The sequence below is a fragment of the Microcaecilia unicolor genome, chromosome 8 (genome assembly GCF_901765095.1).
Source record: "Microcaecilia unicolor chromosome 8, aMicUni1.1, whole genome shotgun sequence".
Classification (NCBI taxonomy): domain Eukaryota; kingdom Metazoa; phylum Chordata; class Amphibia; order Gymnophiona; family Siphonopidae; genus Microcaecilia; species Microcaecilia unicolor.
The window spans coordinates 29,632,191-29,646,047 of NC_044038.1; the positions used below are offsets into that span (position 1 = coordinate 29,632,191).

The 13,857-nt window shown below is 39.8% G+C and overlaps 1 protein-coding gene across 3 annotated transcripts in view; it reads right to left on the minus strand.

Annotated features, from left to right (window-relative positions):
• Nucleotides 1-6,032: 6,032 nt before the first annotated feature.
• The window catches only part of TMC5 (transmembrane channel like 5), a 119,241-nt gene continuing 111,416 nt past the window's right edge, over nucleotides 6,033-13,857 (minus strand). For all 3 annotated transcript variants that reach the window (XM_030211220.1, XM_030211219.1, XM_030211221.1), the window contains 3 exons: nucleotides 13,359-13,454; nucleotides 9,971-10,010; nucleotides 6,033-6,864 (listed from right to left, as the gene is read on the minus strand). In XM_030211220.1, the coding sequence (XP_030067080.1) occupies nucleotides 6,692-6,864; nucleotides 9,971-10,010; nucleotides 13,359-13,454 (309 nt within the window). In that variant the 3' untranslated portion in view covers nucleotides 6,033-6,691. The remainder of the gene's footprint in view (nucleotides 6,865-9,970; nucleotides 10,011-13,358; nucleotides 13,455-13,857) is intronic.

Genomic DNA, 13,857 nt, shown 5'->3' on the forward strand with positions numbered 1-13,857 from the left:
AGAAGTACATTTCAAGAAATAATACAGTTTATAGGCTTAAACCCCACTTTTATTACAAGCATGATGAAAGAAGAGGCTAGGGTGGGGGGAATTTCAGTTCTGTGGGAGGAGTCATGCCTTATGAAAATTTAGGCATAAAGGCATTTAGGCATAAATAATTTTATATTTAAACGGTTTTTATTGATGATGTACCACGTCAAACGAAACCAATAAAGTCAAACATTTTGTAAACATTCAGTCATGTCATAATTGTACATGTGCATCTAGTGTAACATCATCATTATTTTACATCCTTTCCTCCCAAACCTCCCCTTTATTTTACTCCTTTACCTTTATCTACTTATTTCATGGTAATTATACTAACAATATCTATTACAGGTCTTAACCGGTCCAAAATCCGGAGCAAGTATCTGCTGGATGTCTCACTATCTAGGACGTATCCAATTTGTTAAGCACTGCACTTCTAGCCTTGTGGGAGATATTTTGTAAATATTTAGACCATATATTAACAATGATCTTTCTTTTCTTTGGGTTACCGTAAGCCTTAGGCATAAATAATTTTAAAATATTGTACACATAATTTTCCAAATAATTTGAATATAATTTACATTTTTATGCAAAATTACCCAGGAGTAAACCATTAATCTAACCCAGGTCTTTCAGATGACAATATGTTGCACTGCTGCCTGCAAAAGGTGACCCTCTTTGTTGACCTGCCGTCTAGTGATATTCCATGAGGATCACATGCTGTCTAGTAATTGTCATGGGAATGTTATCCTACCCCATTTCTCTTGGGATATTTTGAGGAGTTACTACTGTCCTTTTAAAAGGTTACACTTGGTTCATGTCATCTCAAAATATTGGCATGGGTACCTGTGGCAATGAAAGAGCTTGTTACAAACATTTTTGGAACTGGTCTGTTCTGCAGCAGTCCTTTATACTTCAAAACATATTTCCTACAATTTGCCTTTCTGAGTTAATTTTTATGCCATGTTTGCTGCAAACGCTGAACTAAGCCAAATCTCACATAGAAAGTTACCACCCTTTCCAAGCTATTCCAACTAACCCTATAGTAATAGCATCTCCAATTTATACTCTTTTTCCCCTTTAATTTTATAGTTTTCTATTTTTACTTAATTACTTTCCTATCTAGGTGGTAACCTTGAGCTCTCATTTACACCAATAGGGAGCTTGAACAAAATTAACAAGGGCTAGTGTAAAAGTAAAACAGTTGAAAATGCCATAAGCAGTTCTAAAACAAATTCTCAATTTGAATCATAAATGGGTAGGCTGAGGCCAAATTGAAACATATGAAAAGTGTAACAGCCTCACAGGAAGACCACCCTCCCAAACCTCCTTATTCAGTTCCAAAGATCACCTCTTACTGTATGTATGCCCTAGAGTTTAAAGAAGAGGTTCCCAAACTAAGGGCTTGTAGGCTTTTTATGATCTTTAGAGCAATTTTTCTAGCCATCCAACCTTTTCCTGTCTCTAAAGCAAGAGGGTTTTTTTTTTTTGGGGGGGGGGGGTGCTATTTTCTATTTTTACCCATGTGATCTGTCCCTTGTTCCTCCTTTTACCAGTATGAGGATTTCAGCCTGTTGACTGACTGCCCAGCCAGTGTGTCTATGTTTTTCTTTGCTGAGCTTTCCCACTCTTGCATCCTCCTCGTGGCAACAGCCCCATGAATAGTGAGAGAGTAACAGGGCAGGGAACAGCAAGTGCCCCCCAAAGCCTGGGACTGCTAAACCTACCAAATGCAAATCCACCCAATTGTCTTTTGATTCCAGCTCAGCCCCAGCTTGTACCTATCATGGGCTAAGCACTGACTATTGCAGAGGAGATGCTCCCTTGCTTTTTGGGTGTAGAGCTGGGGTATGTGTTGGTCTCCCCATCCCTGTGGTGCACTAGCAAAAGTGTGTTCAAGTGTTATTGGCACCCCACTCTGAGACTGCAAATGTGGGTGTTGATGCTCCCTGCTCTCAGTGATGTGCCAGTGTGTGTGTGTTGGGATGCACCTTGCTCCAAGACTGCCGAACCAGGGCAAGGACTGCGGGGGGGGGGGGGGGGGGGGGGGGAGTGAGAGGAGACTGAAGAAAGGGAAGAGTGGAGGAGTGGCCTAGTGGTTAGGGTGGTGGACTTTGGTCCTGGGGAACTGAGTTTGATTCCCGGCACAGGCAGCTCCTTGTGACTCTGGGCAAGTCACTTTACCCTCCATTGCCCCATGTAAGCCGCATTGAGCCTGCCATGAGTGGGAAAGCACGGGGTACAAATGTAACAAAACAAAAAAAAAGAAGCAAGAACATGGAATGAGAGGGAGGTAAAGGAAAATGAACTGAAAGGGAAAAGTAAAGAATAGTGGAACAAGGCTAAATAGAAGTTGTGCCATATTCCCCTGCTTGCTTTGTGAAAGTATGAATTATGGACACTTTAGCTGCCTTGCAGCTATCTTGGGAAGAATCTGTGTGAAGATATACCTTCATTGTTGCTATAGATCGAAGGCTGTGAGCTGTAACTCATGGTATTGGTTGAGTATTTTTGAGCCGGGACTGTCTTTTTGTGTATGGTGTACAGCGCTGCGTATGCCTTGTAGCGCTATAGAAATGATAAATAGTAGTAGTATTGGAATTTGTAACAGAAGGTACTACAGTCGGCAGTCCAAGAGGATACTGGACTTTGACCCTGTCTTAGGTCATAGGATAGGAATAGTTGGGAAGGACGTTGTATGGTTGCTGTCCTTTGAAGATACTCCTGCAGTGCTCTTTTGCCATCTACAGCGTATAGCTGCTTCTCTCTTGGAGACTGATGTAGAGAAAGATAGTAAAACTGGTAATACTTATGATTGGTTTAAATGAAAGTCTGAGGATGATTTCTAAGTAATACTTTTGTATCTAAAATTTGCATGTGTACTGGATAAAACACCAAGGCTTGATTGTCACCAATTCTGCATGCTGATGTGACAAATACTGTTTTCTAAGTAAGGAACTTGATGAGAGTAGGTCAATGCCTCAAATTGAAGTACATTGAAGTCCCACGCTGGTGTGGGAGGTCTTATTGGTGGTATCAAATTCATAAGACCTTCCATAAAATGTTTTGTAACTGGATGTTGTCACAATTAAGAAAAGTAATGCATACAGTCCAGTATTGTAGAAACAGAACAATGCTCAGGGTGTAAATGTCAAGTACATAAAAACATAAGAATAGCCATAGTGGGTTAGACCGATGGTCCATCTAACCCACTTTCAACAGTGGCCAATCCAGGCCACAGGTACCTAGCAGAATGCCAAATAGTAGCAAGATTCCATGCTACCGATCCCAGGGACAGCAGTGGCTTCCCCTAAATCTATCATACTAGCAAGCTATGGACCTTTCCTCAAGGAACTTGTCCAAACCATTTTTAAAACCATATATGCTTACCACTGTAACCCTGTCCTGTAGCAACAAGTTCCAGAGCTTAACTATTCGTTGAATGAAAAATATTCCCTCCTAGCACACCATTGTGTGAGATGTTCCTATTTAATGGCATAGGCTTTCTTTGTAGAACCTTTTTGGAAGCTAATCATTCCTCTAAAACTCATGGAGAAAAAAAACTCAATTTATTGGGCTTGTAGAAGTAGCCAAGCTGTGAGTGCAATGTAATAAGTGTTTGGATGGACAAACTGTTGTCTTAGGTAATTAGATCTGCATCCTGGCGAAGATGAGATGGAGGCTGTATGGTCAATTTGCTCAGGTAAAGATACCAAGACTGACACAGCCAATCTGGAGCTATGAAGATTAGCTATGCTTTGTGGATTTGAATGTTCTGTATTATTGTGGATATATGGGGAAAATAGTGGGAAAGCATATAGGAATTTGTGATTCCATGGTATGGTGAGCACATCAGCAGTGTGTTTGGGGTGGAATCAGCCCCGACATTGGTCAGTGGATACCTCTGCGGGAGTCACCATTCACCCCAACTGGCACAAACACAGTTGCATGCGGTGAGTCAGGATCCCTCCCCTGCACCAAGTAGAACTTGCAGCTCTGAGTCAGACTTAGCACTGCCAGCTGCTCCCCCCAAGCTCCACAGGTCTTACCCCAGCTGAGAAAGAATCAGGAGTTAATACTCTGTACCATAATCTCTTTTTCCATCTACCTTCTTCTTTTTTTTTTTTTTTACGTTTGTTGTGCTTGAAAAGAAGAGCTCTACGGGAAACAGGAGAGAGGGGAAAGGAGGGATGAATTACATTCAAAAGGCACCAGCGACAGTGCTCTGAAGATCTCCAGCTATAAACCTGCAGACTCAAGCTACCCAAAAGCTCAACTGGAGACCAGTTGACCAACTGGACCAGGAGCAAATCACTCAGAACTAGAGGCTGAAAAGTGTGTCCATGCACCTACTTGAAATAGAAAATACTGAGGAGATATGTCTCTGCTCGGTTTTCAGTTATCGCCAAAGGCTGGTTGACAGGCACAACTCTTGCACCCGTTCTGGAACAGCAGGAATCTATGTAATGGAACATTATTTTACTTCAGGTTGAAAAGTTTTTATTTGTTCAGGAGAGGAAGGATCAAATGGAAAGCCAGATCTTCTAAGAAAACAAATGCAAGGATTTCTAGAGTCCTAGTTCTCTGGGGAGGAAGGACTCATCAAGAAAACAGCTACAGTAGAAGTGAAAATGAAATTTTAAATTTTACAAGGAGTAAAATTAGTAGTACACAGATGCCAGTAACAAAAGAATCCAATATCCATCGCCCACTCCTTAACCTCTATCGCTCCAGTGATAGTTATGTAGAAGAATAGCTCAATAGTCAAAGCAGACAGATGAGAGCCAGAAGAGATGCAGAGATTGGTTCAAGTCCCTCTGCAGCATCTGGCTCAGAAGAATCAGTTTAGAAATCCTGCAGCATTTTGGTGGCCGATTGCTGTATTGACACACGTAAAGGGCAATGCCTGTTTAAGCTCTGGTTTTCCCTTGCCCAGTGCAGTGAGGTCTTCCTGAGTAACTGTCAGTATAACATCAGCACGAGGTAGGGATCCTATCTGCGCTGGCAAATGATAGCAGTGCTCAGTACTGTGCTTCAATTGGAGTAGAGAGGTGGCAGTCGACTGTGTCGACAGAAACAGAGGCGTTTGAGCCTGCTTAAAAATGTGAGGAAAGTAAGTCTTCGCAGTCGTTTTAGCTCTTTCGTATAAGAGAATTCAGAAGCAGACTTTGCTGGGGGGTTTCCTTTGAACTGCAGGTAAACCCTTAATTTGAAAGTCTTTGGTATTTCTAGCTCACAGACTTTCTAGTGCAAACTAGGCAGTGATAAACAGGGTGGGAGGATCCATGCACCTCATAGGTATCATCACCTTTGTGCAACAGTTGGTGAATCAATTAAATGCTGTATTTGTTTTTCTTTTTATAACAGTCACAATGAATAGTAGTTAAGACAAGTCAAATTCATAAAAAAGTAGCAAAGAAATGAGGAAAAAAATTAATTACAAATGAACTTAGATGAATACCTCCCACAGTCCTACCTGCACTATGGAAAATAAACCGAGGTGTATGCAGCATAATGAGACACAGTCTTGGTGACAGCAGGCAGGAATTCCAACAGACAAATTTTAAGTCTTTTCTAGAAACTGTGCACTGCTTGGAATCCACTCAAGGAAGCTCCATCAAGCAGTGACAAGCACTTGTACAGCTGAAAGACATACTGTTCATGGAGAACATACGTTATCTGTTTTGTTTGTCTACCCTACCAGGCTCATTGTAGCAGTCTTTAGTCATACCCAGAAATTACCTCCAACTGTAACCTTATTTTACAGTGATAGTGTACATAAAATTAAGACTAGGCTAGCAATGTTTGTATGTACATATTGCACTACAGTGTTTATACACATTCAGGTACCAAAAACATCAACTTCATATAGGATGAAGTTACAAAAGAGCTCAGCTACCTACTGTTTATAGAGCTCTCACTCTGAACGTTTGAGCTCTTCCCTATGAAAGTGATCAGAAAGAGTGCACGGTGGTTTCTATATTAATCCACACCAATAAAAGTGATAACTAAAACCAAAAATAAGATACCCTTTATTTCTCTGCAGAAATGAAGTGTCTGAGTTCACCTTATAGACTTTAGCATGAGACAAATGTGATAAAGGCAAAATGTTGCCTCTGAAAAGAATTGATCATGTTTTACAAAACAAAAGCATAAACACTGGTATTACTAAAACACAAAACAGTTCCAAATATATGTAATAAAGAGTAGGACTTGATGTCAACATCTGTTATTCTACACACATCACACAGTTGCCTTGAATGGTCAGGCACAGATTTCATTTAATCACCAAGTTAACATTAACTTGCTGCCTACAGAAGCCATCTTCTAGCACGGTATGAAGGGAGCAGAGGATAATTGGAAACAAACTCTGAGCTCAAGTAATGTTTATAGTAGGGGGGGGGGGGGGGGTCCCTCTGGAAGACAAATGGCACCATATTTATAGTGCTCTGTGCCCATAACTACAGAATACATTTTTTTTTCATACTTTGAAACTTCTGTTTTAATGAGTAGAGCAAAAAAAATCAGAAGTGGGACTTGTTTCCCCAAGGAGGAAAAAATATAAATCAAAATTCTTAAAGTGCAAGATAAATTAAATGGCATGTACAATCACAGAAAATTAAGAGTTCAATTCTACAAGTGAAAGTGACTGTCATTATCTGTCCTAATAGTCATCCAGTTCCACTTCTGCTTGGTGCCTTGCCTTGAGGGCCAGGGCAAGTGCACTGTGTGAGTTCATTTCCAGATGTTGCTCATGTTCTTCTGCAGATGCCTGTTGCCTAGCCTGCATCGCAAGTGCCAGGGCCCCAGACTGTGCCCCTTGGTGATGATCTGTGTCTATTTGTGAAAAAAAGAAAGGTACTAAACATTTCAGCAACTGTAGATATAACTAATGGCAAAATCTTACAAAAATTAATTTGATGTTCAATAAATACAGTATCATACGTCATTCACTCATGTATATATTACATCCTTTTTGTCAGCTCTTTAAAAACTTATCCCAATCTACAAAGACTCCAGTTTTCACCGGGATCAATAGGCCCCTAAACCTCTGCATCTGAAAAAACAATACAATAAATTATATCAGCTAGGAAGCTATTTTGAATAGCAACAAACGGGGCATTTTTAACCCAAGGCCATAGGAACCAGTTTTCAAAGGAAATAACTTGTGTCGATGGTCTTCACTAGTTTTTAAGTCAAGGTCACTTTGGATCCAAATGAGATGGAGAGCCACCAAATATCTTCCCATGCAAGGCCCATCCATACCTTCCAGCCCACCTTCAAACTTTTCGTTGTGGGGGGTATCCTCAGCAAGGAGGGTATTACCAAATGCATTCTCTTCTTCTACTGAGAAATGTCTTGCTCTTCAAGCATGGGGGCTTCACCCCCCCAGTCATCTTCCCCATCACAAGCTTAGGAAAACAAAGTTGAAGGGAGCCACCCCCAAAATCTTCAGTGAAAAAGGACTCCCCAGGCCTTGCCTTAAAGAACACCAAGGTAGGTAGGTAGGTAGGTGGGTGGTTAGGAAAGGTGTTCACTAAACCAGTATTTCTAAAGTCCGGTCCTGGAGCACCCCTGCCAGTCAGGTTTTCAGGATATCCACAATAAATATGCATGAAAGATCTGCACATAATGGAGGTAGTGTATGCAAATCAAGTTCAAGCATATTCATTGTGGATATCTTGAGAACCTGACTGGCAAGGGGTACTCCAGGACTGGACTTGAGAAACACTGCACTAGACTACCAAGGCTTACTTGTGAGTTGAGGCAGGTCCACTAAACCACAAGGGATTTGGGGTCATCTAAGATGAAGTGCCACACTCAGTGTTGCAAAGTACAAGGTCAGCTGTACACCAGTTATAGCTCCCCCATTGTATTCATCTTCTGTGCATGTCTCTGGAGTAGTACAATTTAGCTAACCAACCATATTTATATGGGTTTACCTATTGCATGCACCAAACTATAAAGTAAGGATTTACACAGGGTTAGCTGCCACGCAAAACTTTTCTGCATCGTTCACCTGCAAAATTGTGTGCTCAAGTTAAGCCAACCCTGCCACACACTTCTACATCGAGCCCTTCGGAGCCAGGGAAAAAAATATTTAAAAGGCAATTCCACAAGGTGCACCAAACATAAGGTGCCAATTTACACAAGTTTCTAGAAAAGCTGCACTTAGGCGAATGACTGGCCTCAAACTGGCAGTTCCACACACAAGTGTTAGGCGCTGTTCTATAAAACTTGGCATATATGGTACTCGTGCATAACCACAACTGGACCATACCTGTGGGCAGAGAATCAATGTTTCACCTAGCAATGTGCAGAAGTGATAAAACAGTATCAGTTGCACACATTGCATATATGTACACCAACTTACACCAAACATTGACTTGGCAGAAGTGGTTGCATCTAAATTTTGGCACACCAAATTGCATGTGTGTTTATTATTATTATTAGCATTTGTATAGTGCTACCAGACGCACGCAGCGCTGAACACCTGATACAAAGACAGTCCCTGCTCAAAAGAACTTACAATCTAAATGATACAGACAGACAAGACAGTTACGGGTGAGGTACGTGTTAGCATTCTATAATGGGTTAGGGTGTGCCTAATGCTGTTATGAATTGGTGCTATGGTCACCCCCTTTGTAGCACCTTAATTTAGGAACTGTACCTGAATATAACTCGCCTTGAGATACTACTGAAAAGGAGAGCTGAATTTAAATAAAACAGATGCAGGGTTCTGCAATACCTGCTCAATACTGCTTACCCACTCATAATTCTCTGTTTTAGCTCTTTTACCTACAGAATCTTATATATGTTTTTTACAACCATGATCGGGATTTCATTAATTTACACATTTGATATACTTTTCACCAATAACCAAACTATGTTATTTATTTCATAGGTGAACACAATACTCCTATTTACCACCTTTTTCTAGTCACAGTTCTCCCCTTGTTTTAGGTTTCAAATATCACCTATATCACATTGGGGTCAGCTGTACATTAGCATACATTCAACCAAAGGTATTTATCTATTTGGACCTTTTTATATGCTTGCAATTGTCAATATACATTAAATGTATGTTTTGCATTAAGTTCATTCTATATGATATCTGTTGATTTATCTTAAAAAGTTTTTTCTACATCATGTTTATTAAAAGTTTGCTTTTTTTTTTTTTTTTTTTAACTTATTTGTCCATTCATTCCTAAAATATTATATTTGCATGTTTGTCATACAAAACATATATGTTGAGATATATATCATTTTTATATATATTTATACTATGTTACTATGTTATGAAAGAGTACTGTTTATATTATTGACTTATCTGTATATGTGTATTTTTATACTCCTGAGGCAGGCCCTTGCAGGCCGAAACAACTCATGTTGAATCCTGGATGTTTAATAAAGGTGTTAGTGTGAACATCGTCTGCTGCCCCTTCTTTTGTCACCCTTGTTGTGACTGTTTTATTGGTGCAACTACAAGGGTACTTGTTCTTCTGTTGTCCTATCTTATCTCTATTACCACCTCCTCAATAAGAGACCAGCTCAAACCGGGCATTAAGCCACAAGTTTGCCATATCTATCATACTTTATTTTTTTTTAATGTCTTTAACTAAATTAAAATTAGTACCATATAATTAATCTTAAAATTAGTCTCAGTGGTTTGGGGGGGAGGGGAGCGATTGGTTAAACAACCTCAGATAAAGAAGCATCATTTTGAAATAAGTCATCAGTCCAAAATAAGATAATTATGACAACTATGTTGTTGATTTAGATGCTGCTTGCAAAATGATAGTTGTTTTTTTTAAATGTAACTGTGTTTCAATATCTTTAGGAATCGAAAAGCATCTCTTACTAGATGTTAGGAATTTGTTGCTGTCTAGGGTTTGTTTTGCTTGCATCTGTACTTGCTGTTGTCTATTAACAGGGATCTTACCTCTAGAGTACTGTGCATTCTCTTGCATCTTGTCGGAGGCCTGATAGTGAAAAAGATAGATACAGAAGTCTATGATCACTGAAGTAGAGAGCTACAAAAAAACTACTGAATATTTAAATGTCAGTAAATATCTTTGGCCATAGTTTGCCTTATAACCTGCATTGGTCAATAGTGTTCTGATGCACAGTTAACATACTGGCTTCACACAGGACTCAAAAACCTCCAAGGGCTCGTTTTTTCTACTGCATGCCATGTGAGAGAAAGCCCTCCAACAGAAAACGAGTTCACAATATCAATGTCTCTGGTAACATTCAACTGCTAATAAACACAAACCAGGACTCAAAAGCCACCTACTGCGAGTAAGTGTAATAATAAACAGTTATTTCACCCGTATGTGATCATTAATTTTTATGTGTAGAGTACCCTCAGATATAAACCACCGTGACTGCAGTCAATAATGCTGCTACAACGTGGCATAGCACTTCTTTCATTGGGTAACTCTTACTATATTTTTTTGGGTAAAGAGCAACCTCTGCTCATATTTTTTTTGCATCCCAATCACCACAGTGCTATAAAATCGCTTATACATTTGTTTAAAAGATTACATATACTAGGTGAAAAAAACTGTTGTTTTGTGGATTGCTTGAGACAGAATAAAGAAGAAGAAGCGATTTATGTAGCCTTAACCCTTTGTCCCTGAGGAAATTGTTTTGAAACCCCGCGGAGTCGGGCGGATCCAGGGGAAGGCAATTGCTAATTGTTTCAGCAAGGCAACACAGTTCTGCCAGAGAGGCAAGAACTTACGAGATAAGTGTACAGTTTTTTTCACCTAGTATATGTAATCTTTTAAACAAATGAATAAGCGATTTTATAGCACTGTGGTGATTGGGATGCAAAAAAAATATGAGCAGAGGTTGCTCTTTACCCAAAAAAATATAGTAAGAGTTACCCAATGAAAGAAGTGCTATGCCACGTTGTAGCAGCATTATTGACTGCAGTCACGGTGGTTTATATCTGAGGGTACTCTACACACAAAAATTATTGATCACATACGGGTGAAATAACTGTTTATCACTACACTTACTCGCAGTAGGTGGCTTTTGAGTCCTGGTTTGTGTTTATTAGCATGTGAGAGAAAGCAGCATACTGATGTCATCCTCCACTGGTGCAAGTACACAGCATCTACTAGAGCCTTCCGGAAAAGCTTTGCTAGGCAAGCATGGAAACTCCTGTGCAGCCACTGCCTCAACGCCCCCTCAGTCTTATCTATTAAGAATATTCACAATTCAAGAAGGGGGAGGGAAGGGAGGATAGGATAGAATAGATCTGGCTGGATACCCTGTTGTCTTCAGAGAATACCTGGTACAGGTAAGCAATTTTGCTTTCTTCAAGGACAAGCAGGAAAGGCCTGACCTATGCTGGGATACCTAGTTTAGGGCTGCTGTCAACTAAAAAAAAGAAGAAAGCGATAAGGTGGAAGGTCTGGTGGGAGGAGGGGGAGAAAGACTAATGTGTATAATGATTTACTTTCCTTTTGGAAATTTTTCAAAGTTATTCCAGTAGTCAATACATTGTTGATATTACTACTACTTATTTCTTTAGCGCTACTAGACATATCCAGCGCTGTACACTTGAACATGGAGACAGTCCCTGCTCAACAGAGCTTACAATCTAATTAGGACAGACAAACAGGACAAATAAGAGATAAGGGAATTACTAAGATGAGAATAATAAAATATGGGTACAGAACAAGTGAATAAGGGTTAGGAGTTAAAAGCAGCATGAAAAAGGTGGGCTTTTAGCCTAGATTTGAAGGCTGCCAGAGATGGAGCTTGACGTACCAGCTCAGGAAATCTATTCCAGGCATATGGTGCAGCAAGATAAAAGGAATGGAGTCTGGAGTTAGCAGTGGAGAAGAAGGGTGTAGATAAGAGATTTACCCAGTGAACGGAGTTCCAGGGGAGAGAAAAGAGTGGAGAGGTACTGAGGAGCAATTAAATCATCTTTGTAGAAAAGGCAGAGCAGAAGATGGGGAGAGGAGGGGTAGCGATAGTGGTTAGCAAGGATGGAAACTATTTTGGCTGTCCTCCTCTTAATGATATAAAATTTAAGATAACATGGGAAACAATGTGAACCAACAGCAGGTAATTTATTTTTTCTTTTAACCAAGGAAAGCAACCTGAGGTAATAAAGTGGGCCTAAGGAGGAATGATGAATAACTCCTCAAACAGACCCTGGAAGAAAGGCAAACAAACCTCGTCACCTGGGTATCGGTGTTCAAACAGTAATAAAAGAGGTAAATGCGTGGCCTTAACTCCATGGCACAGCTTTGTAAGCGCCTCAATGGAAGCCAATCTTACAGAGGCTACTAACATCACCATTATAAGCCCTGATGTACCCTTGTAGACTAAAAGCTGCAAAACCAATAATTTTATTTTAAAACATTTCTATGTTGCATAATGTTGCCATTCTCAGCGGCTTACAAAGTATCCATTTGATTACTACAATCCTAGACTACTTGGGGGGGGGGGGGGGGTCACAAGAAGTAAAAAGCTAGATGGACAGTCTATGGGCTTTGACCCACTGCAGACAGAAGGGAACAGCTCTGTTGCAATTCAAAACTGTGCAGGGCTTGTTCATGTCAATGAACATACAGGGTCTGGGCAAAACCACTGCAAGGTCATCTCACTAGGGTGAGGTCAGATTTCCACTTTAACCATACAGAGAAAACGCAGAATGAATGGAAGTACCACATTATTATGCTGAAACTTACTAATGGGTGACGTTACTAAGGTCTGGAGCTCATTCTCTCTTTGGACCACAGTGAGAAGCACCAAAAATATGGCAAAGACGCTACCTAATTCCATGAGAGATGGTCCAATTCCAGTTTCCCGATCCAGGAGGAGCAATTCTATTGTTTAGGTTTAACGTGACTGTATGATGACAGTTTTGTTCCCTGTCTGCCCACGAAGCTGAAGGTGGACTTATCTAAGACAGGTTGAGCCTAGTGACTCACTGGCACTGCTGCAAACTAAGAGAAGGGCTGTGGAGTCAGAGTTGGAACTAATTTGGGGTGGAGTCAGTAAAAATGTACCAACTCCAGCTTCAAAATAAAAACACAATATATGGCAAATTTATCATTTTATAAATATAACTTTAGATCCAAGACAAAAAAATGTAAAGCCTAATATCAGTAGGAGTCAGAATTGGAGCTGGACAGTAGAAAGAGAGTAATCCAAGTAAAAACGTTTGTATCGACTCCACAACCCTATCATGAAACATTTTAATTGTTAAAAACATAGCAAATACTTCACTATCTTCAAAATACAGCACTATTCCTAGTGGAGGACTTCCACTAAATCCTGTTTAACATCAGTAATGAACTAACCTTATATTGTTTAACTGATGAATGAGACATATTAAATCCATCCATTTCTTGTAGTTTGCGAAGCTTTTGGAGCAAAAACATTTTATCTTTTCCTCCCTATAACAACAATAAAGATTCATTTTAGTAATACAGGGTTTGATTATAGACTGCCAGAAAGCATTTTCCCCATTCACAAAAACACACAATTACAACAAACGTGTGTCACACCTATTCAATTACTTCATTTTTTACTATAAAGGGAATGTATTCAACTGACACCACATTTAGGAAGATACATCTTTTTATAATATGTTGGTATGGACAAAATTTAAAAGATAATTTTACAATTACAAAAATTGACGGCAGAAAAAGACCTGCACGGTCCATCCAGTCTGCCCAACAAGATAAACTCACATGTGCTACTTTTTGTGTATACCTTACCTTGATTTGTGCCCTGAAAAGGACCGGTACAAATCAAGTTAAGGTATACACAAAAAGTAGCAAATGTGAGTTTATCTTG